Genomic DNA, 26,715 nt, shown 5'->3' with positions numbered 1-26,715 from the left:
TGCGACAGAGCGTCCGTTAAAGACGCAGTTGTGTGACGTGAAAGTATGTCCCAAAGCTTGCCTACTCTTCTACTACACACTCAAAAGTGTGTACTTTTTCTTCACCGAAAGAGTACATACTTTAAGGGCGTAGTATAAGTAGGCACATTGAGATGCAGCACATGTCTCGCAGTATCTACTAATGAGCTTCTGAGCTGAATCAGGTGTGTTGATGAAGGAAAGAAGATGAAGGAAACATTCAATATGAGCACTGTTGGGGGCCTTCAGGACAGGTTTGGGAAGTACTGGCCTAGCCCAACGTTGCCAAACCCTGTTCCTGGAGGCACCCCGGTACTACACATTTTCGAACTCTTCCTAATCAAACACACCTGAATCAACTCATCTGCTCATCGGTAAAGACTCCAAGACCTGAAATGAACAGCTCCCAAATGTGTATCCAAAATCCCATATCCAAAAAGTGTGTTTTTCGGTGCCTCCAGGAACAGGGTTGGGAAACACTGGCTACTACTAAAACTTACTAGAAGCTTCTAAGCAGGCAAGTTGGGACAGGTTGGAGTCAAACTCTGCAGGATGTTGCAGATTAGGAGAAAGAGTGGGCACTTCTGGCTTAGTCTGACTACAGTCTTTGCACATGTATTCCCAAAGTATTCCTGGACATCAGAGAATGAACCAACCGCTTCATGACCACAAGGGCCAGGACAGAGAAATGAACCATCTTGAGACAGCATTGCATACTGTCCCAAATGACAAGGGCAGAGCTCTTCAGCTGCAGCCCTGGAGCGCCAATGGCCTGCAGGCTTTAGTACAAATCTCAATTAAACCCAACTATATGTAATTAACAAGTAATTCTAAACATCTTGATTAACTTGTTTGGGTGTGTTTGGTTAGGGTTAGTGCTAAACTCAGCAGGAGACTTGCACTCCAGGGCTGGATAAAGTGTAGATTGGTTTAGAAAAGAACGAGTGGCGAGCAGTGACTTCTTTAACTGGGTATGTGATCTAATTTATCAGAGACGTCAAATAAGACACACCATGGCAGGTGTCGACTTAAAATTAGGACTGTTGCCAGGAATAGACATTCGGTGGCAATGCCTTCCCAAATCCTTAGACACACATAGACACATCACAAATGCAGGATTTCTCAAACATGGGAAAAACAAATGGTTAGTTTTGCTTCATATACAAATTGTAAACAAGATTTGGAAGCAACAGCACATTTTTCTGCTTGGGCGAGTAATTTGTGGCCAGCTTTCGTTACTTGTGAAATCACCTACATGCTAGCAAACCTACAAGAATGCACATTAATGACGATTCATATAGAGCACAGGCACCAAAGCTGTCGTGGATCTGCTTACCCGAATCCCTCCATAATTGGCACAGAAAATTGTTGGTTGGCAAATAAATAATTTATGGACAGTAACACACGCATTCCCAACATTTTATTGTGTAAGCCTTACGTTACACCTCAAATGACAAGGGAATTTATAGTAATGTTAATATTTAGCCAGTTCCCTGAACTCATTCTCTTAAATGGCTTGGGTATGCAGAGCATTCATAGTCTTATGGACTGCACATCCCTGCCATAAACTATCCATAACATATCCTGGTAGTTTTGCCCCAGTTTAGCAAAACTGACAACATCAAGGAGGTATCAGGTAGATGCAACTGAAGCCTTAAGTGAGGCAAATTCTACTGCATGTGCACAAGTTGCACAGTTCTGGAAAATGCTTGGGACATTTCTACCATCTTAAGTATCGCTTCCACCGAGTGGTACGGTACAGTACAGTACGATTCGGGACGGTACACCCTGATCCAGCTTGTGTTTCCACTGCCAACAGTACCCTTAATAGGTGTGGTGTATGCTGGAAAGTAGCGATCTACGTCATTCTTGCATGAAGAAAGCGCGACATTAGCTATGTTTCCATCCAAAGATTCGAATTAAACTTTTGAGCAAAACTGGAATATCGCATAAAACATATGCGAATTAAGCACCGTTTCCATCCAACGAGTCAAAGAGAACAAAATCGTCACTTCCTGGTAAACTGTGGGCACTAAATATCACTAAGAATATAGGAGAAGCCACTGAATATAATAATTTCCATATATGATATAAATTACTTGCACCTCAGAGCGAGCAGACGAAACACAATAAACGAAAAACAACTGTCGATGCTGCTGTTTGGGAACACAGTCGTGTAAGACAATTATACAGAAATACTTTGACGACAGACTTTGCTCCTGTTTGGGAACGCAGTCATGTAAGACAGTAATTATACAGAAATACTTTGAAGACAGATTTCAGAACGACCAAAACAACATATAGATGCTGTGAACGAGATCGGTCCGCTGCTTGTCAAGTTATCCCGTCTCATAGCGCAAAGTCACATGACTTTCTCGATGCGCATGGAGGAATTTATTCGGTAAATGTGTTTCCATCGCAGTTTATGCGCATTTTTTCTTATCGGATAAAAAGTTTATCCTACTCAGATGTGCGCATACGTTTTTTATAGTTAATTCATTTTTAGAATTGATGCGCATCTTGGCGTTTCCATCCAGCGTTTTTTTATGTGATATTCCAAAATGCGCATAAAAATAGGTGGATGGAAACGCAACTATTGTCTGTGTGTGTGTGTGAAAATATAAAATTCTAAAATAGACTGTTGTATTTTTTGTGCACTACAGTGACAATTATCTGTCAACCAATCAATGTTCTGCAGTGAGTCTAGCTCCACTCTTTAGGTACCAGACTACTGTGCTAGGTACCCCAACGGAAGGGTCCCAAAAAAGTGGTACGGTACGGTTCGCTATTTTGGAAACAATCACAACTTTTGACAATGGAAATGAAAATAATTGCGTAACGTACTGTACTGTACAACTGATAAAGACACTTAGATAATGCGTGCAACTAATGTGAAATAAGCTACAAAAGTCTGTATACATGTTACAACAGAAGTTGCATCCAGTTTCAAAAGAATAACATCTACCAGTCAGATGTGTAAATTCTGAATACCTATGATGTGTGGCGTGAACTCTTCTAGGATGGGTTTCACCAAGGCTGTATGTTGCACCTCACAGCCAAAGCTTGTGTTCTGGTCAGAGATTTGAGGGAAGAACGTCAGCCAGCTGACTGCATCGTACAGCCCGTCCTCTGTATGGTTCACTTGGAGCTTTTGGGGTACTTGGATTTTGTTTCCAGCTCTTGTCCAGGTAAACATGATTTGTGGAGGACTAAAGCTCTTTGCCCAACATTCAACCATAGTTTTTCTTTTCAAAACTACTTCAGGTAAGATGATGGAGACCAGTGGAGGAACTGTAAGAGATTTAGAAAGCAACTCTAATGTTAAGTTTGTTTGCCTGTGGGATATGTATTATATTTATATATGTGAATAAGTTGGACATTGGTCCTCTGTTTTTCAACAGCGTCCATTATTTCATACCAATGATCTACGTGACGCACTTGAGACTCACCTAATATTGTCAGAGTCACATCTGTGGAGTAATTGGTTTCATTGTAGCTCACCCTGCACTCATACACCCCCTGCTGGTCTGGAGTGGCATTGTAAACAGTCAGTGGGAAGGAGCCAATGAAGGAGGCAGTGGTGTTCAAGAAGAAGCCCGGTTGAGTGTGGTTCCTTGAGGCAAGGACTAAACCGTTGAAGGACCAGGTGATGTTTAAGAGTGAATCATCAACTAGAGGCGGCAATGTAAAGGAGCAGTTGAGGACAGCTGAGGAGCCCGGAGACACAGAGACATCTGCAGAGGAGCCTGAGCATGACAGAAAAATAGGAAAGGACAAGCATTTCATTGTTCACTCTTAAAGCAAAAACAAGCACAGATGCTCTAAGCCTGTGCTTGGTTTAGGTCTGCTTTAAAAAATGATGGTGTTAACATGGTGGCTTAAAAATTATGGTTAAATAAACCACTAGAACAGAATCTTACAGATTTAACATTTACATTTAGGTCTATTTAGACTTTCGTCATCGAAGTTCCAAGTGTTCTCCATTATATTTGCATTTCTGATTAAAAATTTAAATCTCTATTGACAAGAGTACACTACAAATAAATATTTACAGTAAAAAGAAAAATAATTATGGAAAAAAAATATTTTGGAAAAAAAAGTAAATTTTACTAGTTAATAATAATAACAATAATAAGTCACTGATAATAGTTTATTCAATAACTAATATTGTTCATATAGAATAAAGGAGGGCATCGGAATAATGTATACTTGAGAAACAAACAATCCATCAGTGCGATGGATGAACGTGGAGATTTCTGGATTAAAATATGAAACACATGCAGTAGTTATTGTTCATTGTTCCTCCATATTCATGGTTTGATTATCTTCAATAATATATGGAAGTACAAAGCATTAAAATACTGACTGCAAAATAAGACGGTAACATGTCTAGTTCTCTTTAAATGTCTAAATTCAGTTTAACAGTTTTAAAGCAATTATAAAAAATTATAAAATATATGGCACATATTCTACCAACATTTATTCACGAAGTTGACTTAAAGCTTTGTTTTCTCAATATTCAGGAGCAAGTAAACAACAGCTCATGTACATCGTTTGATATTTTGTATAACGGACGTCACTTTTACCGAGAAAAACATGCATCTCACACTGTTAGATTGTCTTAAAGTGCCATTTATTTACTCTCTGTATATTTTATTATCTTTGTAAGGTATGGAAAATTTACAGCACATGGTTTGCCAGCATCTGCATTGAATCCTCTGTGTTTCGTTTTGATCTATTACTGATATTCACATGAAAAAAACACAGCTTTCAATTCAAATGTAATATTCCAATACTGAACATCTTAACAAAGATTAAAAGAACTTTAACTTACAACGATACATTTAGAGAGAAAACATATGTTATTGCTGTAATGAGAGTCATGGGCTAGTACTCACCAGGCTTTATTAGGCCCAACAACCATAAATAGAACAGGACTTTAAACTTCATTGCGATTTACTGAAGTGTGAACATACTCCTTATCATTACTCTATATCCTTCTTTCATTGCTTCTTGCTCTTTGTCATGCATACTGAAAAACACACTTATATAGGGGCAGGGGACAGTAGGCGGGGATCAAGCGGGCAAAGGAAAAGATGCTGAGTGCTTGTGAAAAGGGGGTGTACAAACTTTATATCTACTTTTCAATGCAGTCATTCAGTTTGATCACTAGGAGAGAGAGAGAGAGAGAGAGAGAGAGAAAGTTAAATGGTGTGAAGAGGGTAAACACGGGCTACTAAGAGAGGAAGAGAGAGAGATCTTCAAAGACACTTTTAGGACAGTGGTCACTTAAAATTCAATCTGGCCTCCATCCAATGTTCTGGACTACTTTACATTCATGCTGTATAGTGACCCAACTCAAATTGGGGTTCACCAGCAATCTTGGGCCTCACTAAAAAATAACTGTAAATTAACTGTACTTCCATTTGGAGGAAACGGAAGAGACACTTTTTTCACCATTCTACTTCAGCTAATCTGTCTCCACCTGTGGTGAAACATTAACTTAATAAAGAGTTTTAGAAGCTTGTGCTATACAATATTTGTAACTCTGACCACACAATAACCAGCTTTATTAGTGGATCAGAGTATCATTGTCCATGACTGGAATTCACACTCTTCAGCCAGGTGTATCTATAAAGATACTGACATTTGTGTTCAGTCGAATCGGTGATATATCAAACACTGTCATATCTCCAAGCGCAACACCACAGATCAGATAAATATGGTTATCACTGCATAACACAAAGCTTGTTTGCTGCTTGTTCAACTAATACTTTTCTCATTCATATTTTTCAGATTATTTTTTGTTCCAATGAAATGAGGTGAATTTCTTCAAAATGTATTTTAATTGTATTTTTTATATTTATATTTTATTATTTTTATTTATTTATTTTGTGTTATTTTATTTTATTTTTTATGTATTTTAAATGTTACCAATCAAGCAAATAACCCTTTGTTTGATTCTGACTCTGACTATACTGTTTCTCAAGTTCAGTTGAGAGAGGTTTGACAATTTCACAGTAAGAATCTTCAAAGAAATAAGGGTTAAACTGGGATTAGAAAGGTAAAGGAAGGATAGGTTGTGGAAGATATATTAGAATGCAACAAAAAGAGTAAAAAGAAGATTTACAGTGACAGAGGGAATGAAAGAGAGAGAGAAAATAAGAAACACAGGGCCCTTCAGACAGGAATAAAGGGTCCACTGTTACACATTTCAACATTCATTTTAACACTGTTGTATGCTAGTTCTCCTCTATATAATGAAGAATGAAAACATTATTGCATGACAAACTGAATTTTCTCAAGTAGTCTGAATATATATTAAAGGCTTTAACATAGTACACGTTTGTGCTGCAAATCAAAGCAAGATGTTATTACAGGGCTTGTGAAGTTTAAAGTTCGAAATATTCAAGTTTGAGAATTCATAATTAGTCTTGGCCTTGTATCCTGACATTTATATAAATATAGCTGCCTTTACATTTTAAAGACAGAGTCATGTATATGTGCTGTTTGCTTTTGAATGTCCGTCAATGGAGAAAGATTTTACCCAAATGTTGTAGTTACAGCATCTACCAGTAGGGAATAACAGCTAACCAGCCAAACCTTGTGCTCTTGATTGTCTGTATGGCCATTTAATGACTGAGCGACACATGAGTGGTTTCATAACTCTGAAGTAATAGGCATGACTCTAATGTCATTTCATGGCATCATTCCACCTACAGATCAAGTGCTTAAGAGTCTGACCTGTTGAATCACTATCTGGAAAATCCAGTCATTTACAGTTTGTTTTTACATCCTTTCTTCTACAGCAGACGCTTTTATGCAAAGCTATTTACAAATGACAATAATACGCAAAGAAGCAATGTATCCAAGCCAAAGAAGAAAACAATACAGCTATAGCTACTATATGATTCTTTTAGATGTAACAAAAGAGCATCAAATTCAAAGCAAAGATTTATAGTTACTGTATATGTCCAAACATTGCTATGTGGCATCACATACACATTGCATTGACATTGTATGCATAAACCTATCAAATATTGCTAACAAAAGAGTGAATGCACCAGACTCATAAAAATGGGTTGGCAGGGGTTGATTTTTAACAGACTTCAGCTTCAACATTTTAAAATCCATCATAAAATTATTCTTACATTTTAAAACCTCTTATAATCGAAACTAAGAGTGAAGGAAATATAAACCATTTCAATATTTGTTAAAAAATTTCTTTTTCTTTTTCTTTTTCTTTTTAATTTAATTTTATAAATATCTGCACAAATTATCTCAGTTGTGGCTTCATTTCCATCACAACCAACAATTTTCCCTCAAATAAAGTTTGTTTTTGTATTATTATGTAAAGAAAGAAAGAAAGAAAGAAAAAGTAATTGTACTATATTTATAAATAAATAAAGTAATGGTTACTATGGTGGCAACAATGTCAATAAAGAGCATGACCTCATTTAAAGAAAAACTGAATATACTGAATAGAATACCATAAAACAGCTAATTTCCAATCAAAATGTAATTTTGTCAAGTTATGTGGGGTTAAGCCCAGCACATTCTAATAAAACACGTTTCAAGGATAAAGAATATTAAAAACATGACAAATATTAATTGTGTGTACTTACAGGATATAGGTCGCGTTTTAGGTGACATCACAGTCATTATGCATGCTTTCATTTATAAGAAAGAAAGAGACAAGTCAAACCTGTTTTATTACATTAACAACTGGCCTGCTTGTGTCTGACCACACCAAAGAGGCAATGTAAAGAGAGCGAAAGAGGTAAGACAGCTCTTCTTCACTATCTTGCACTTCAGTCATGGGGTTGTCAGTGATCCTGTTCAGCTTTACGGCCATGATGTTCAGTATGGAGTGTAAGTTTGATTATGAGTATATGATTATGTGTGTTTGCAGAGTCAAATGCGAATGTGAACTATATTTTATATAAAAAAAGGTTTCATTTTTTGAAATGTGAAAAAAGCACTGAGTTTCTAATGCATTCTGTGAGAGTCACCACAGAAAATGTTTGATTATGAGTATATGATTATGTGTGTTTGCAGAGTCAAAAGCGAATGTGAACTATATTTTATATATAAAAAAAAGTTTAATTTTTTGACGTGAAAAAAGCACTGAGTTTCAAATGCATTCTGTGAGAGTCACCACAGAAAATAATTTTCTTAACGACTATTTTTGTCATTTTCCAATAAGAATATGACAACATCCTTAAAACAAGATGCATTTACATGAGAAGCAAAATTGCATAAGTTATTATTAGCATTTCATGTATTTCTTCCTTTCAGGTGAAATCCCGATTAAGCAAATGATTTAAAATTTTGAAATTGTTTGTTTTTACTCTGCAGGCTCAAATGCACAGAGAGTAAACGGTAAGAGCGGCACAAAATACACTACCAGGCAAAAGTTTGTAATAATTATGATTTTTTTCATGTTTTTCAAAGATGTCTCTTACACTCACCAAGGCTGCATTTATTTGATCAAAAAACAAGTAAAAACTGTAAACTTGTGTGAAATAGTATTACAATATAAAAAAATGTTTTCTATGTGAATGTACTTTAAAATGTAATTGATTCCTGTGATTAAAGTGGAATTTTCAGCATCATTACTCCAGTCTTCAGTGTCACATGATCCTCCAGAAATCATTCTAATATGCTGATTTGACTGTTTTTATTTGTAATCTATAATTTAGTGACTACAGATTGTGGAGTAGCTCCTCTAAACACACGTGTAGTGGGCGGCACTGATGCCCCAGCAGGTAACTGGCCCTGGCAGGTCAGTGTCCATTACAAAAGCACACACATCTGTGGAGGAACCCTGATCCACAGTCAATGGGTGATGACGGCCGCTCACTGCATCATCTCGTAAGAAGGGCTGCTTTATGATTTTTGAATCTTTAGTAACTTAAAGGAATAGCTCACCCAAAAATGAAAATTTGCTGAAAATGTAGTCACCCTCAGGTCATCCGAGATGTAGATGAGTTTGTTTATTCATCAAAACAGATTTGTAGAAATGTAGCATTATGGCACTTTTCCACTGCATGGTATGACTCGCTCAACTCGGCTCGCTTTACTTTGTGAACTATTCCTATAACCTTTAAACTGAGTCCATAAGTGTGGTAGCAAATTTACTGACCCTTTTTTCAAATATTTATTTCTAACTTTCTATTTGCAACAGTACTAACCTCAGCACCTGGACACTGTACTTAGGAAGACACACCCAAAACAACCTTGCCAGCAACCCAAACGCAAATGAAGTAAGAGTTGGTATTCAGTCCATCATCGTCCATCCAAAGTATAACAACACACTTTACAATAATGACATCTCCCTGATGAAACTGAGTCAACCTGTGACCTTCACTCAATACATTCGTCCGGTCTGCCTGGCATCCAAAGGGAGTGTCTTTCACAACGCCACATCCTGCTGGGCTACAGGCTGGGGAAACATTGGCAAAAACCGTGAGTGTACCAAAACTAGTATTTCACAACTTGAAGACATGTATTTGATGTGTATTTTAATGCACAAGATAACATTTCTACAGTTCTAATCTCTATAAAACAACTCTCCATTAACTGATTACCCTAGATTTCATATTTTAATATCCATGCTTTTACACTGTAAATTGTAGCTTTTACAGCTTGAGATTCTTCAGACAAATTTTCCAGACATGTTTTCTAAAAGTTTAACCTCTTTTAACTTTACATGGCTTTCTATTCATCTCTTGTGCGAGACGCGAGTGCAACAGTCATAGTTGTGCGTCTCAAAAAAGCACAGAATATGTGTTCTGTGTGAATGGCTTGGTTTCAGTTTTAACTTAACCAATATCTTCTCCGCATTGAGCTTCTATATTTCTCTAATATTTTGAATGAAAAATGCAGCAGCGGCGCATCTTGTGGGTTCAACTGGATAGACTAACAAAAACATTAAAATGCAACGACACTTATTAGGCTACATCCTCACCGCATCTCGTGCACTGCTGATAAGGCTCCCTTACTCACACCTAAAATTTAGATACAACGTTTTTGCATTCAAATGCAAATTTTTATTTTCAATTCGACTACATTCTTTTTTTTTTAATTCACAGTCTCCTCATCGCAGGCAGGCACGGCACTCATTTCAGCATGTGTTTGTGTGTTCTGTTGGCTGTTACTCATAACACGTGCCTATAAATGAAAAAAGCGTGAAGCTATCATGCACTATATCGAACATTTTTCTATCGTTATCGATGATGGTGTACCTTCGATAAATACTGATACCGTTTTATCTCCCAGGCCTATTGAGAACACCAGTGAATCTCATGACTAACCAGGTCACATTTCAACCTCCAAAAAAAAAAAAATTTAAAAAAAATAATATTTTTAAGAAAAACATTTATAGCATTTTAAGTTACTTACGTAGTAGGAATGAGTGGGATAGATCGGAATTCGGAATAGCCTAGTAGAAATGCGCAGAAAGATCTGATAGTTTGAAGCATACTGGTGTAGCCATGGTTACGTCAGACCGTCTCATCAGAGCCAACGTCACTAACGACATCAGTGTTGTGTGTTGTGTTGTGCCCATTTTCAACCCCCTGCCAAATTATTAATTATTGTCAGAGCATTTTTTATTTTTGGTTTAGTGGTGAAATGAGAGTATGAGACACACACAGTTGTGTTTTGGTGGTATTGGCCTTTTTTGTGAGTAGTTGCATGAGCCCTGCTGAAAAAAAACTAAAACAAACAAACAACAACAAAAAACCTGATAAAATCAGCCTAAGCTGGTTGGCTGGTCTCCCAGCCTGACCAGCTAAAGAATTGGCCAAAACCACTGATCTATAATATAGAAGTCATTGTAGATCAGTGGCTAAAACCCCTCTAAAACCAACCTTCTGACCAACTGGGACAAGGCTGGACGACCAGCTAAAACCAGCCAACCAGCTTAGGCTGGTTTTAGCTGTTGTTTTCAGCAGGGAGGATTCTCGTTTATTATTTTATATTCTACTTATTATTTAATATTCCTACTAGCTGTTTGTCATGCCCTTGGACTATATCTGTGTGTTTTTCCCTCTCCATTTGCCTGCCCTGAACTAGTTTTCCCATGTTAATTGTTTCATTAGGTCCAGGTGTGTCTCGTCATCCCCTCGTCAAGTCAAGTGTATTTATAGTGCGTACTGTTCTTAGTTGCTTGGTCTGGTATTGAATATTCGACTTTCCCCGCTACATGTGTGTTCCTGGTTCCTTGGATGTTTATTAAAGTCTGTTCGTTTGAAGTTTACTCCACGTCTCCTCGTTCCTCACTCCGTGCTCCTCACAGTAGCGGTTCATGACAGAATACCAGACTAAAAACAGTTACATCCGTGTGTTCCCTCCTTTTTTGTTTCCCCTCGCCCGCCCTGAATACCTCCTCCTCCTGCTGGAGCAGGGGGAAAGATCGCTCGAGGGCTCCACCAGACTGTTCCTGTTCGTCGCCAACCTCTCCAGCTAGCTGGACGACGTGCTCTGCGCGTTCTATGACGCCAGTCTAAACTCGGCATACAGAGTGCCGTCATCCGAGGAAGGCCCTCGAGCGAATTTTGCCGCATTTGTGGAGTGGACACTGACGAGACACGGATCCCCGTTCACAGTCTGTCCTGAGGGGGATCTCGCCAGTGCCACCCCGGACCCAGTGCCCAGCTTACCAGCATTACGGAGCGCATGCCCAAGCCCACCGCTGGCGGAGAGCCCGAGCTCACCGCGGCCAACGAGCCGTTGCCGCATGGAGCGACAGAGCAACGGCTCGCCGAGGAGCCGGAGCTGCAAGTGACGTCAGTCAAGGTGCGAGAGCTGGCAACAGAGCCCGCCACGAGGGAGAATGCCGTGGACAGAGAGAGCGCGGAGTGGAGCTCCACCCCCTGCACCGTGGCTGAGAGTGAGCTGATTATACAGCTGGGACTGCTAGACTTCGAGGGGAACCTTATAGACTGGGAAACAGAGCTGGAAGCCGACTTGCCCCCTCTCTTCTCTCCTTCATCCCTGCTGGTCCCGTCCAGCCCTGAGTGGGCTCCCATTTCCCAGTCCAGCAGAGAGAGAGACCCAGTCCCCGAGTCTAGCCTAGAGAGGGCTCCAGTTCCCGAGTTTAGCCCCGAGAACAGCCCACCATCAGCACGGTGCGAGCTCCGCGGGACTGCCATCCTCCAGCGTCGCGGTGGCTGGAGTATCCCTTGACTCCGCCTCCAGCCTCTAAGCCCCGGACTCCGCCTTGGCCCGTGGACCCGTCGGCTCCACCATGACTCCTAGTTCCCTCCTCTCCGCCGTGGCCTGGCAGTCCACTAGCTCCACCGGGCTCCCTCGTCCCTTCGGCTCCGCCTTGGTCTGGCGTCGACCATCCTGCGCCTCGGGATTCCACACCTCTGGCTGCGCCTCGTCCCTTCGTCCCTCCGGCTCCGTCAGGCTCCTTCATTCCTTCGGCTCCTCCTCAGTCCTCTGTCGCTTCGGCTCCACCACGGCTTTTCGGATCCACGCCTCTGCATCAGTCGCCGGCACCATCTGCTCCGCCTTGGCCCTCCGGATCCTTCCCATCGCCCTGGCTCATCGGCTCTCCGTCTCCGCCTCGGGCACCTCCATCACTTGCTCTGCCACCGTTGGTCGGCCCCCTGGAGTTGGCAGCCATTCCTCCTCCATGGCTCCTCCCTCCGTTGGCTCCACCATGGGCCGCCATCATGGCTATGGCCTGGGTCCTGCTTGGCCCCTCCTGCTCCTTCCTGTCGCCTCCCTGGCTCCTCCCTCCATCGTCCCCTCCTTGGACTCTGTCTGCCGGCCCCCTCCCAGGTGTCTGTCCTCCTCCCGAGCCTCCTCCCAAGTTCCCACCCGTGCCACCCCTCTGTTGTTCTACGGCGCGAGGACGCGCCTTCCGGGAGGGGGGGCGATATGTCACGCCCCTGGACTATATCTGTGTGTTTTTCCCTCTCCATGTGCCTGCCCTGACCTAGTTTTCCCATGTTAATTGTTTCATTCGTTTCAGGTGTGTCTCGTCATCCCATCGTCAAGTCAAGTGTATTTATAGTGCGTCCTGTTCTTAGTTCTTGGTCTGGTATTGAATGTTCGTCTTTTCCCGCTATGTGTGTGTTCCTGGTTCCTTGGATGTTTATTAAAGTCTGTTCGTTTGAAGTTTACTCCATGTCTCCTCGATCCTCGCTCCGTGCTCCTCACAGTAGCGGTTCGTGACACTGTTGTGGTCGTTAACCAGTTCTTCATTGTTATTATCTGTTGTAGTAATACTGTCGTGAAGTTATGCTGATACGTATGATTCACAGTTGTACCATATTCCGTGGCTCCGAAGTTAATTAAGTAAAGTAGAATTCTGCCGAAGCGCTGCTTGTATGTCTTTTTTGTTGAACGTAACACTAGCCTCCTTATTTTTAATGTAACAGCGAGTGCAGCTATTTGTAACTTGAATATGCAAGGTTTCCAGTTTCATCCTTGTTATTTTAGCTGTAAAACAGCTTTCTGTTGTTTGATATTGCAAAATGGTATTTCTTATCATATTATTTTAATGTATTGATGTGATAATAAATACACTGGTTTGTACTATTATTCTTCTAGTTATTTACCTCGTGACTAATAAACCGGAAATCTTGCACATTCACAGAAACTAGCTTACTTCCTGTGTTGCAAAATAGGATGGTTATTTTCTTATTTATAGTTATACTTTACTTGTATTGTCTTATCATACATAGCAGCGGTGGCGAACTCCGGTCCTGGAGAGCCGCAGCCCTGCAGAGTTCAGCTCCAACCCTAATTAAAACTCACCTGCCTGTAGCTTTCTAGTAACCCTTCAGAACTTGATTAGCTTGTTCAGGTGTGTTTAATTAGGGTTGAAGCAAAACTCTGCAGGGCTGCGGCTCTCCAGGACTGACGTTCGCCACCCCTGATACATAGTGTTCCCATTTCACACGAACAATGCTAAAAAGAAGAAGAAAAACTCACAGCCTGTTGTGGTCACATTAGTGTCTAAGAGATTTGCTAGACTGAGTGTGTTAGATTTTCCATTAGTGGTGTTATGTTTCCTTTTTTGGTTAAACATGTTAGTGAGTCAGTGACACACACAAACCCTCATTGTCTCTGTGTATGACAGAAGCTTTGCCGGCCCCGCAGACTCTTCAGGAGGTGGAAATCCCGGTTGTGGGCAACTCACAGTGTACCTGCCAGTATGAACCAGCAGGTGGTAAAATCACACCACTGATGATTTGCGCAGGGAGAGTGGACAAAGGAATCTGTCAGGTGAGCGCAATGGAAGCTTATTTCCACCACAGAATGAAAGGGTAGTTGCGAGTTTTATCTCAAAATTCTGAGAAGGATTCAGAATTGCTAGATGTCAGATTGCAATTGAGAGATATAAACGTGGAATTCTAAGAAAAAAAAATTGTGAGATATGAACTCAGAAATGTGTTAGTCTCACAATTCTGACTTTTCTCACAATATTGAGTTTTTAATCTTACAATTCAGATTTTAAGATAAAAAATTCACAGTTAGCATTTTTATATTTTATTCTGTGGCAATATATTTTTCTTTTTAATATAACAGCAGTGAATGAGTACTGGGGTTGTCAAGCTCCAAAATGGCAAAAAGCACCATAAAAAGTACCAATCAAGTAGAAGTCCATTTAACTTTAGTTGAATATTACAAGTCTCCTGAAGCCATATGATAGCTACTGCATCAGGATCAGACCAAAAGTGTGAACTATTCCTTTAAAAAAACCCTGCTGTTGATGTTTTCACTGGTCCTCTGTCTGCTTTCTGCCTCCCTCTGTAGGGAGATTCTGGTGGTCCGTTACAGTGCAAACAGGGTTCTGTATGGGTCCAGGCTGGGATCACCAGTTTTGGGACGAGTTTGGGTTGTGCCAAAGAAGGTTTCCCAGAGGTGTATTCACGTGTCTCTGAGTTCCACACTTGGGTCACGGAGAATGTGGAAGGAGCAGCCATTGGCTTCGTGACCTTTTTGTCCAGCGGCACAGACAGCAGCTTTACATGCTCTAGCTCTGCCACACTTCACTTCTCACTCTACTCTAATTTTAGCATTCTCTTCATTTACATTACATTACATTTAGTAGTTTAGCAGACGCTTTTATTCAAAGCGACTTCAAATGAAGACAATGGAAGCAATCAGAATCAACAAGAGAGCAATGATATGTAAGTGCTATAACAAGTCTCAGTTAGCTTAACGCAGTACACGTAGCAAGTTTTTTTAAAATTATATAATAAATGAATAGAAAAAGAAAAGAGCAAGCTAGTGTTAGAGGCCTTTTTGCTTTTGTTAATTGTACAATAAATAAAAAGAAAGCAAATAGATAGAATACAAAAAGATTAGAGAATCTAGTGTTTTTTTTTAAAGAAAACAAGCAGTTAGTAAATGAATAGTCTAAATGCAAGTCTAAAGGGGCAAGTTTTTTTTGTTAAATTATAGAATTAGAATAGAGAGTGCTAGAGTTAGAGGGTCAAATAAAGATGGAAGAGATGTGTTTTTAGCCGATTCTTGAAGATGGCTAAGGACTCAGCTGCTCGGACTGAGATGTGTTCTTCATTACCACTAATAGCACACTTGAATAAACTTCTTTTTCGTAAGGGATACACTCATCTCACACTTCGTCACTTTAAACTGACTCACACACAAATGCAACTCTAACAGGTTAAGGGGAACAGGAATGTGTGACAGAGAAAATGCACAGTGAAATTCCAAATGACTTGAAAAAAGACAAAATGCATTTGAAAAATTAAAGCTCATGAGTGAATCACCAAAAAGTCCTTTGTCTGTTTAGCGCGAACAGTTAGACGCTGTTAGAACTGGTAGATGCTGTAGCTACATCATTATGTGGGGAAGAGTGGTTGTGTATTCTGATACTAGCTAAGTTGCATGTACAAAAATACAACACTATTGTACCATTATGATAATTATGATCAAATATGTAATGATTAAATTTACAGCACCTAAAAAATGTAAAAAAAAAAAAATGTAAAAAAACACATTATTTATTCGTCATTTTGTAGAAGTAGAGTTAAAAATATTTAGCGAGATGGGAATTCATAATTACGACTTCCCAACTTGTAAATACAAACCTCAAAAAATGTAGAAGTGAAAGCTCAGGTCTCACAAAGCCTGTCAAGAAATGTTTGGGTCATATTTCACTCCATAATAATAAGAAAAGAAGGAACAACTAGGACCATTAAGTTTTTTTTCAACTGGATTATTTCCATGACCCTAAGCACATTTTAGCCCCCAGACCTCATTACAAAAATGTGCTGTGATATTTTAACTTTGAATATTTTAAATGAAATACCCTCATTACCATAATACAGTATTTTTGAAAAATTTTAAAGTCAAGCATTAAAAGGCAGGAGAACACATACTAAATAGATGCGTACATATTTTTTAAAATAATATATCATTTTGTCGGCACTGATAACCTTGTTGTTAGTGCGTCGACATATGTGACGTCATATTTCACTCCATAATAATAAGAAAAGAAGGAACAACTAGGACCATTAAGTTTTTTTTCAACTGGATTATTTCCATGACCCTAAGCACATTTTAGCCCCCAGACCTCATTACAAAAATGTGCTGTGATATTTTAACTTTGAATATTTTAAATGAAATACCCTCATTACCATAATACAGTATTTTTGAAAAATGTTAAAGTCAAGCATTAAAAGGCAGGAGAACACATACTAAATAGATGCGTACATATTTTTAAAAATAATATATCATTTTGTCGGCACTGATAACCTTGTTGTTAGTGCGTCTTGTATCTCGGCCAAATATTGTCCTATCCTAACAAACAATACATCAATGGAAAGCTTTTGTGGTCCAGGGTCACATATGACGCCTTGAGGTCCTTTGCCGATCCCACTTCCCTCTCCACCCAACCTTTCCTGTCAGCTCTCTACTGGCCTCTCCCATTAAAGGCATAAAAAGCCCATAAATATATCTTTAAAAAAATAAAATGCTATATGGTTTTTATTGTAATATTTCATTTTTTTGGAGTCAAATGTGACATTCTCAGGAAAGGTTTTGTAAAAATCATTAAAACTGCCATTAAGATGCTAACAGATAGCTTTCTTCTGTTATACATTAGACCTTTTCTGGGCAGTTTTATAATAATTAGATTAGTGATTCTGAGATCTGAAACTGCTCAAGTGCATAATGTAATCGAATAATTATTAAAACCATTAAATTTAAAATCAATCAGGGGTTTGGTTCATTGGTTCTTTATTCTTTTGCAAAACATCTTGTGAAAAAGAAAACGGATGCAAAAATAGAACAGATCAGTAGAATGACAGCATGAAACAGGCGCAGACTGGATAATTTTATCCGACTGGTCAGTTACAATGATACTTATTTTTTTTTTACATAATTGTCAAATGACAGTGAAAACATGACTACAGGAGTAACAGTGAGTCTAGATCACAGACATGATGTGTAACACTGTGTACATGAGTGAACAGCTGGATGAGTCAGTGGAAGTATGGTCACTTGTGTTTCTTCAATAAGCATGGTTGGCCACAAACAGAGACTCTCCCGCCGCTGCTGCGGTGTCTCCTTTGGAGACATATTTACCAGCGGCTGCTGCGCTGTTGTTCTGTAGAGGAAATTGACACATGAGATTAGTGAAATACAGGAACAGTGAGATCATGGATGTCAAAAATGTTTGCACAGACGCATCGGCCGAATAATCAACGTTTCATTGTGTAAGGTTCTTTACGTACTATGGCTCTCTTGACAAATTCCTCCTGGCAGGCCTTGCCATTCTCCTTCTTGCCCCCCCAGGCTTTCAGTGCGGAGGCTTGCAGGGCACGACCGTAAGAGAAGGTGAGGGCCCAGGGTTTGCTTAGGGGACACTGGTTAATGGCGCTCAGATTGATTGAGGCCTCCTCCTCACTCTGGCCTCCGGACAGGAAGGTAATGCCTTTTAGAGCAGAAGATGGTAGACATTGGAGTTGTGATCTTTGCATCGATCAAATGTTGAACTATATGATGTGTCGATGCAATGCGTAAAAAATCTATATATTTTTTACATATTTATGAGATATACTAGAAGACTTGTTTGTTATAAAAATGTCAAATTGTCACTAAGCGGTCATCGAATTTTAGATTAGTTAGAAATTTCAATTTTTAATATTTATTTATCTGTATAAATGTTCTTTTCACCTTATTTTGTTGTGTATGCCCTAATGAGGATATTTTCTGATTTTCAACAAAAAACAAACAAAAACAATAAAAAACCTTTGTTCTGGATGTCAGGATTTGCAATTTTCAAATAGTTCATTTATATGTTTGCTATAATGAGTTAAAAAAAAAAATTAAGTGTTCGTGCTTGAATTAATATTATTGGTTTACTTAGATATTTAAATGATCTCAACAAATTTTAAGTTGTTATTACTTACTGCAGCAGCATGTTTACAGTGCATAATATCAATATTAATATACATATCACTGAATCAAATCACAATCGGATCGTGTCATGTTTTGACGTTTCTACAAATATTGTATGGCTGTCTAGGAGAATCAATGTCAGGCTGTATTGTCATAAAACGTATGATTTATATGTCTAATATAAATTCAGTTTGCACAGAGATTTTTATACAAAAAAAATTGGCATTGTGGGAGTAACACAGAAACGAAGATAGTCACTGCGTTACATTCTGAAGGTCTCATCCCTACAACCCTTCAATACTGTGGCCATGATTATTCCGAAGTGCCATTCGAAGGGGGATTTATCAGAATGAAGAAATAGTGAAACTGACTCACCGGGAACGGCAGGGGGAACAGTGCGACGCAGGGCGGTGACAGTTGCCATGGCAATTTCTTGAGGGGCGTACTTGTGGGAGCAAGAGTGACCGGCGGTCACCATGTTGGGTTTTAGAAGGGTTCCTTCCAGGTACACGTGGTGGTCTGACAGAGCCTTGTACACAGCTGCCAGGACCTTCTCCGTCACATACTGGCACCTCTTCAGATCATGGTCACCATCAGGCAGGATCTCAGGCTCCACAATGGGCACGATGCCATGCTGAGAAAGACAACAGCAACCAATATATGTGAATTGTGACACCTTGCGTATGTGAATACTTTAAGTCAGGTCACAGACAGCAGGGAAAAAAAAAAAATTATAAATGCAACACAATACAAATATAGCCATGCAAAAAAAGAAATGGCAAAAAACGTTGAATATATAATTCTTGTTTATGTCAACAAATGCATCACAAACAAATTACATCACATATTAACTATAATTATTAAAGGTGCATTCAATAGTAAGTTTAACACATTAAGAAACAAATTATGTTTTTGTGAATAGTATACGCTCAAATGAGATGAAGAATGTATTCATAATAGTTTATGAATGCCCCATTTATTGTATTTCGCCATGTTTAAATGACACACCCCGTGGTTTTTTGTTAATCTTCTGAGAGAATCCTCGCACTCATTGGCTGCCGCCTCTGTGGATACACTAGTGGCATAGTGTTGTTTGCACAAGTCTTTTTTTGCACAAGTCAAAAACCACCTTGAGCGAGTGTAAAAACATTTTTGCAAATTAAGTTTCTGATGTGTTACTTAAAAATGCAGAAACATCTCTAAATCTCACCCAGACAGCCAGATGTGTGCCGGATCTGGGCCGAAACTGTCTGCTGTCTGGGTCAGTATTATCAATGTAATTTACATAAAATTACACGGATACTTGTTACATTAAGCTGAGATAAGCAATGACAACTATTAAGAAAGTCTTTGTTTCTTCTCTCTAAAATTTCACATCTAGGCTGATTCATGTCTATAGATGGCAATGTAGCGTTAAACACCACTGTGTTAATGGTATTTAGAGTACATGAAGAACAACGATGCTAGCGCTAACTAGTGAACTACTCAATGCACTTTTAAATCATGTTTGTTAATTATTTAATAATTCATATCAAATCAGTTATTTTGCATATTTGTAGGCCGGTGCAGTTCATAGTAATATTAATAACGTTCAATTTTGTATTTGTTTTAAAGCATTTTTGAACAATGGACCATAAAGTAAACATACATAAACAATTTTGGTATTTATAGTTTTCACCGGACGTCACACTCTTACACCCATCTGCAGGGCAAAACAAGGCTTTCCAATTATTTTTACCAGGTTTGTACTAATATGCTAAATTATTGAAAGATCAAATTCAGTTTGTCACCTTATTGATGATGCATACTATATACAGACAATGAGCCCAGAATTTGAACACAACATGCTGAATTGAACGTTAAGCATTTTCCCATTGAAAACATTACAAAAAAAAGAAACTTGACATGCCATTTAGCATGTTGTATTCATATTCTGGGTCCATTTCATCATGTGTATGTAGTATGCATGCATTATATATTGAATTTGATCTTTTAATATCACTGTATTAAAAAATTAAGTCACATTAAGTGTTTTTCACATTAAGCATTTTAGACTGTCCCGCTGTTTTTAGTGATTTAAATACTGGGGAGGCTGATGTATATGGATGTATATGGATGTATATGGATACAATCCCTTTTGAGAAGGGATTTGAATAATCAAGACTTGAAACAGATGGACAATTTACTGCACAGCTGCAGTTTTATGGATGTTTTGCGCACCAGTCCTGTGACTCAAAACTATGAATTGTGTTTATGTGTTATGTCACCACTGGATGTCCAAAGCAAAGCAGGTTGTAAAGTGTCTCACCATCTGGCAGATGCTGGCGTAGCGGGCGAGTACATTGGCATTCTCAATAATAGCAAGATTGGATGGAGTAGTGGGGGTGATCTTCAAAACGCAGCGCCATTTAGCAAAGTCAGCACCGTCTTTTTTATACTGAGCACAGCGCTCGTACAGCCCATCCAGACCTGAGATGGACATACATGAACATTTGTGAAAAGAGAGAATAACATTCATAAATTAAAGTTAAAAAGGATATGAAGAAATGTCATCTATACCCTGTGTGGTTGTCTCTCCGTTGGTGCCGGCCAGAGGTACCACACCCTTGTCCACCTTGATTCCTACCACCATGCCTCTCTCCTTAATCAGCTGAGGGAAAGGCTTGCCATCATCAGTCTTCTGATAGAGAGTCTCATGGAAAAGGATGACTCCACCGATGCAGGGCAGGATGCAGTCGTCAGCGGTGAAAAGCAACTGACGGTACAACCTTCTGTTCTCCTCAGTGTTCTCAGCATTGATGCTCTGGAAGCGCTTTGCTACGCTGCCTAGAGTGACCACATGGTAAAAAGAAAGCCAGGGAATAAGGGCGGAATTGTCTATTTGGGTGAATTATCATTTTGGAAGCAAGTGAGTGTTTAAGTGTACCTGTGGATTCATCAGCTGCAAGAATTCCCTTTCCGGGAGCAACAATTCTCTGAGCAATATCGCTCAGCTCTTTCTTCTGATCAGGGCTTAGGAATGGATATGCATGAGGCATCTTTACTGGAAAGAGAAAAGTGAAATCAGGAACAAAGCAGATGGAAGCCAACAAAAAAGTAATGCGGTACTGTCACAGTTTGGTTTTGGGTTTTGTGTTCATGTCTTTTATTTTGTATTCTCACTGTCATGTTACCTGCTTCCTGTTTGTCATATAATTCCCTTGCCCTCATGTATCTCGCCATGTGCTCGCCTTGTGTATGTGTCTTGCTCTGATTGGTTGTTCTTAGTCATGTGTTTCTCAGTACTGTTTTTTCATTGGTTGATCATCTTTATTGTTCACAGGTGTTGCTTGTTTAGTCATTAGTCTTGTGTATAAATAGCCCTCGTGTTTCATTGTCTTGTCTAGCTTTGTTGGTTACACTTTATTTCGATAGTCCACTTTAGACATTCTACTAACTATAAGTAACTTTGTAACTACATGTCAACTACATGTCAACTAATTCTCATTAATTTGCATCTACATGTCTACTAACTCTCAGAGTAGACTGTTAGGGTAGGTTTAGGGTTAGTAGAATGTTGACAAAGAAAGTGTTAGAAGATATTAAGCTGACAGTCTACTAATACTCTACTAACTGCTAGTTGACATGTAGTTGCAAAGTTACTTACTGTTAATAGAATGTCTAAAGTGGACTATCGAAATAAAGTGTTACCGCTTTGTTTCCTGTACTGCTGTTTGTTGAGTGATAAAAACTCAACACATTATTAAAAAAAATACAACTATTAAAAAAGAAAAAAAATTAATTACTCTTACAATGATGTGGACACACTTTATTGTTTGACAAACAACATGTAGGTTATCATTTGTAAATCTTTGTCAAGGCAGAGTAACACGTGCAAGAGACCAGTCTGAGACCTACATAAGCTTGGTTTTGCAACCTTTAAGCTCCTCATTGTGAATAATTATCGGTTATTTTGGTCATAAGAAATGAACATTAATAAAAGTTGTATATCTCACTTGTATATCATTGCTCTTTTGTTGATTTTGATTGCTTCCATTGTCCTCATTTGTAAGTCGCTTGGGATAAAAGCGTCTGCTAAATGACTAAATGTAAATGTAAAAGAAATCAAGCCACAATGTGTCACATTTGTTACATTGTAAGATTTTTATTTTGCCGCTTGTCGGTCGAAACACTTGTGAACCACACCGAAGCTTCATTTAGCCGTTGTCACGTGACATGGGTGTTTTGAATCACACTTCGGAGCAGTGTTTCGAAACAGCTACGCTTCGGGATCTCGAAACTGCGCCGAAATGTCAGTTTCGCGTCAGCCATCCCTACTAATAAACTGCACATGGGTTCAGTTCAACTCGTTACAGAAAGCTAGATCTAACATTGAACCAAGCAGTTGCCTTGCTACGTTTGCGCCAAGGGAATCACATGACAAAAAATAAGCAGGTAACATGATAGTGTTAAAATAAAAGACATGAACACAAAACCCAAAACCAACTGTGACAGGTACACTGATGGTATCAGATGATGTTATCGTGGTACTTAAAGTACTAATTTCTTTTAAACAGATGCTTGTTTCCAAACAGGTTTCCCGATTACTTCACCAATTGGATGGCCACTGGTCGGTCAAACAAATAATTCTGCCCCAAATTCGCTCCACTGGTTTAGTCAGAGTTGGGCTGGAAAATGAGCCTATCGATAGAGTGCTGCAAGGATTATGTATTTTTGGAGGTAAACCCATGTGTTAGCATCGTCCAAGTTTCAAAAAGCAAAAAGCCAATAGTATTTTCCCATTGGCTTTTGGATTATTGCCGAAAATAAGCTCTGTGACCAACAAAAGTTTATGATTCTTCTTTCATGTTTTGTTCATCATGATGGTCTTCAAAAATAAATGACAACTTTTGAAGCATATATACAATCTCCAGAAGTAAAATAAAAAAAAGAGCTAAAGTTAGGCAATAAAAAAAAGACACCACGGTTTCATGACTTCAGTGTCACACCTCTAAGCTTCCGAAAATTCTTTCAGTCTTTATTTAAAATCTACATATTGGAAAGTGAGAGTTAAAATATTTTGCAATAGCACAAGCAGAGCTGGCCCAAGCCATAAGTGAACAAAGCGGCTGCTTGGGGCTCCCAATAGTACATGAAATGACAGCTTGACTTTTTATTATTATTTATTTTTTTTGTGATATATTATGGCAATGGTAATTTTACAAAAAACGCAATATTAAATAATAAAATAATCTATACATATCATCTTATTTCCATAGCGATGCATTATGCAGGCACAATTGCACTGTATTAAAGATGTACTGTATCACTTTTATTTAGTTTTTCCTTTTTTATTCAAAATATGCACAAACATATGAAATATATGATACAGCCTGATTGTCAAATATGTGTTTTGTCGTTTTAACAACTTAATTGAATATGCTAGTTGATCTAGTAGTATAATGTGTGTTGGACGCATAATTTGTTTCCCTAGTACTTAATTGAATGTCTATTTAAATGTCTGAATCCTAAAATAAACTTTCTGCAGTTGGAAACACTGAACAGTTGTGATAAATGAAAAGCACTGAGCGTGTCTTTCACTGGCTCAGCACTAGCCCAAGTTAATTAGCATAGCCTAGATATCATCTTGTTTTAGGAAAGTTCATGTTTGATTAAACATCCGTAAATAGTCTTGACATCTTAATATATTATATATAATGTATACATAAAAAAAAAAAAAAAAAAAAAAGCTTCTATAAGCTTATATTCCAATATCATTATGCCTCAATTAGCTATAGATTAAGAGTTGTTCCTGCAGTACTCTATGGCTTACTTATAGTTGACTTTAAGCTGGGGTAGGAGAAACTATTTTAATGGTGAAAATATTACACTCATGAAATGTAATGATTAGAATACCATGGTATGTCAAAGAAAAACAAACAAGCATGGAAATGTGGTGTAGGAGATATGAAGAGTGAAAATCATACTACATTGTACTCTTAGTTGCTGCAGGAAGTACTGTAATTTCCTTTTTGGATTAAAATATCTGCTAAATAATTGATGACTCAAACGGGATGTTGTGATGGGGAAATGTTTTGATGAACTTTATTCTAGTCTAAATACAGAGAGGGATTTTTTTCACCCATATTTAAAAAAAAAACTGTCTGCTATAGTCAGACTTGCTTGCCCTGAAAGATAAGGTCCTCCTTTTTTTTTTTTTTGAGAACTTCTGCTTTTCTTTATTAGTGTATTAGTGGGAAATGTACTGTGACAATATGCTTAACTCCTGCTCTTCACCTTTATTTTTTATTTCCTCAAAATGACTGTCACTACTCCCACTTTCTGTCCCCCTCAAGAGCTCTGTAAGCGTAAAGCCTTGCTTGACGAGGCCTACTCTCATTGTTGACCTTTATGTGAAGAATGTAGGACAAGCTCTTTTCCTGTCACCCCCTTCATCCACCACATAGCTGAATCTACCTTTGCCCTTTTTGACACTACTGCCTAAGAGTTCAGACTATATATAAACTAGCGTCTAACAGCTGCACTGGTGTTGACGTGCTGTTCTTGCACAAGGGTATATATATATTGCCATTTTTATCATTCAACATGTCGATCATGTTTGATCCAGTGGTGTCAGTATGGGTAGTGAGTGACCATACTGGTATGCTGCGAGATTCAAATTGTAAAAGTTATATATTTAACTAAAATTATTTGAAAAATTAATATTGTTTAATTGCTTTAAAACATTAAGCAGATCTTGCTCCTAACAGCCAAATACACATAAGAAGCCTTTAAATATAGTCAGCCTTTTGCAATATGTAAAACCACCAGTAAAATCAGCATCAGTGCGTGATAACAATTATCACAGTCCATCAGGTTTGGCACTTTGTTGCAGTTCTGAGTTTTGTAATCAGGAAGGAAACATAACTCTTGCTTCATCCTCCTCTTTTTATTTTGAAGTGTTTTGCTCTGATAAAGCTATACAGCCACACTGTGCTATTTGTATTGTTATCTTAGCACTGTGATACTGTAGCCTTTTAATATCAATGTCCAATTAAAACAGAATTCAAATGCATTTTAAAACTATTTTCTTACCTTTCTTGCTGAAAGGAGCACAGACAAAATGAAGTGACCCTTGAAGCGAGGGAGAGTGAAAGAGAAGGGGGAAGAAGAAAAGATCTGCCACAGACCAAGACAGTTGCCTGGCAGATTGGCCACTGTATTTATCCAGCATTATGACCCCTCACATTCAGCTGTCCTGCTAAAATTAGCTCTATCCTGACACTGGATAAGGGTGGCAACATTCCCAAACACACAAGAGAGCCAGGGCGACCGATAGAAGAGAGTGTGTGGAGTCAAAAGCTTTACAGTTGAGTGAGCTCTTGTGCAAATATGTTAAAAGCTGCATGGAGATGTCTAAAGAGGGAGAAATGCAAAGAAGTTGGCTAATATAAACAAGTGTCAGAATCTACAGCACGCACTGTTGTTGGAAATGTCATCTGACAGTAGCACTCTGACCCTTGACCTTTTGGTTGCTTTTGAACAGGGTTGGCTGAGCCTATAGCTGAAGCCTTAGGTCTTTTATTAACAGTGTTGGGCAAGTTACTTCCAAAATGTAATACATTATATATTACTAGTTACTGTCTTTTGAAAGTAATTAGTTACATTACAATATTACTGAAATGTAGAATCCGTCTCTGCAGTCATCTCAACCATTTAATTCCAGCATCAGGAAATAGACAAACTATTTTACCCGCGGGATTTTTTTCTCTGGTGCTGTTTTGCGGTGTTGGTAAATTCACCACTTAATTTTGAGTTAAAATATGTTGTTGTAACTTGCGTTACTGAGATTGTAACGAGTAATAATATTACCCAAATTTTATTAGTAATGCGTTATATTACTGCGTTACAGCAAAAAGTAATATACTACTGTAATATTATTACTTTTGTAATGCGTTACTCCCAACACTGTTTATTAATAGACCTGGTTTTATTGTTTATAATGGATTTTTTTTTTATATGTGAATGTATTAAATGTCCTATTAGAGGAATTAGGCAATATATTTATGGCAGACAGTGAAGGCATGTCAGAAGGGGTGGTCTGTAGTCTGTAATGTTGCTGTTTGAGCATAAAAAGATCTGCAAAGTTACAAAGCTCAAAGTCCACTTTAAAAAGAGATATTTTATTTAACAGAAATCACTTTTCAAAAACTACAACGAACGACTCGTTTGGACTACAACGCATATTTTCCGGGATTTGTGATATCACAAATATCGACGAATGGGACGAGACCTGGTTGAGCTGCACTAGAGAAGGCAACGAGT

At 38.6% G+C, this 26,715-nt stretch overlaps 3 protein-coding genes across 4 annotated transcripts in view; 1 reads left to right on the top strand and 2 right to left on the bottom strand.

The window, feature by feature from the left end:
* The window catches only part of LOC107708966 (uncharacterized), a 23,886-nt gene extending 18,862 nt beyond the window's left edge, over nucleotides 1-5,024 (bottom strand). The window contains exons 1-3 of the mRNA XM_016513344.1: nucleotides 4,917-5,024; nucleotides 3,468-3,764; nucleotides 3,010-3,309 (exon numbers count right to left, since the gene is read on the bottom strand). Of these exons, the coding sequence (XP_016368830.1) occupies nucleotides 3,010-3,309; nucleotides 3,468-3,764; nucleotides 4,917-4,968 (649 nt within the window). The 5' untranslated portion in view covers nucleotides 4,969-5,024. The remainder of the gene's footprint in view (nucleotides 1-3,009; nucleotides 3,310-3,467; nucleotides 3,765-4,916) is intronic.
* Nucleotides 5,025-7,835: 2,811 nt separating this feature from the next.
* On the top strand, nucleotides 7,836-15,078 carry LOC107708893 (testisin; the record flags this gene model as incomplete). Its single annotated transcript, XM_016513256.1, has 6 exons — nucleotides 7,836-7,890; nucleotides 8,377-8,400; nucleotides 8,721-8,892; nucleotides 9,206-9,486; nucleotides 14,120-14,265; nucleotides 14,797-15,078. Coding segments are annotated over exons 1-6 (960 nt in total), but the record flags the coding sequence as incomplete, so codon positions are not given.
* A 2,133-nt stretch (nucleotides 15,079-17,211) lies between these two features.
* aldoab (aldolase a, fructose-bisphosphate, b) lies at nucleotides 17,212-25,639 on the bottom strand. Of its 2 annotated transcripts, none has more exons than XM_016513342.1 (7): nucleotides 25,486-25,639; nucleotides 21,338-21,454; nucleotides 20,971-21,237; nucleotides 20,720-20,880; nucleotides 18,787-19,045; nucleotides 17,745-17,944; nucleotides 17,212-17,617 (listed from the first exon to the last, which is right to left on the bottom strand). In XM_016513342.1, exons 1-7 carry the CDS (start codon nucleotides 25,622-25,624, stop codon nucleotides 17,522-17,524), a joined length of 1,239 nt encoding a protein of 412 aa, XP_016368828.1. In that variant the 5' UTR covers nucleotides 25,625-25,639; the 3' UTR covers nucleotides 17,212-17,521. The 2 variants fall into 2 exon arrangements, with proteins under 2 accessions (XP_016368828.1, XP_016368829.1); XM_016513343.1 differs by having other exon boundaries at nucleotides 21,338-21,449; nucleotides 25,486-25,558.
* Nucleotides 25,640-26,715: the final 1,076 nt, after the last annotated feature.

This window comes from Sinocyclocheilus rhinocerous, unplaced genomic scaffold, assembly GCF_001515625.1.
Source record: "Sinocyclocheilus rhinocerous isolate Xijiao unplaced genomic scaffold, SAMN03320098_v1.1 scaffold24, whole genome shotgun sequence".
NCBI lineage: Eukaryota > Metazoa > Chordata > Actinopteri > Cypriniformes > Cyprinidae > Sinocyclocheilus > Sinocyclocheilus rhinocerous.
This window is presented reverse-complemented; position numbering and strand designations above follow the sequence as displayed.

What these genes read in the sequence shown, in the direction of transcription:
- aldoab (XM_016513342.1), bottom strand. Translation starts at nt 25,624, where the DNA reads ATGCTGGATAAATACAGTGGCCAATCTGCCAGGCAACTGTCTTGGTCT. An exon ending in TGCAGCTGATGAATCCACAG is followed by an intron (nt 21,238 to 21,337) that starts GTACACTTAAAC and finishes TGGTCACTCTAG; the next exon opens with GCAGCGTAGCAAAGCGCTTC. An exon ending in CGGAGAGACAACCACACAGG is followed by an intron (nt 20,881 to 20,970) that starts GTATAGATGACA and finishes TGTCCATCTCAG; the next exon opens with GTCTGGATGGGCTGTACGAG.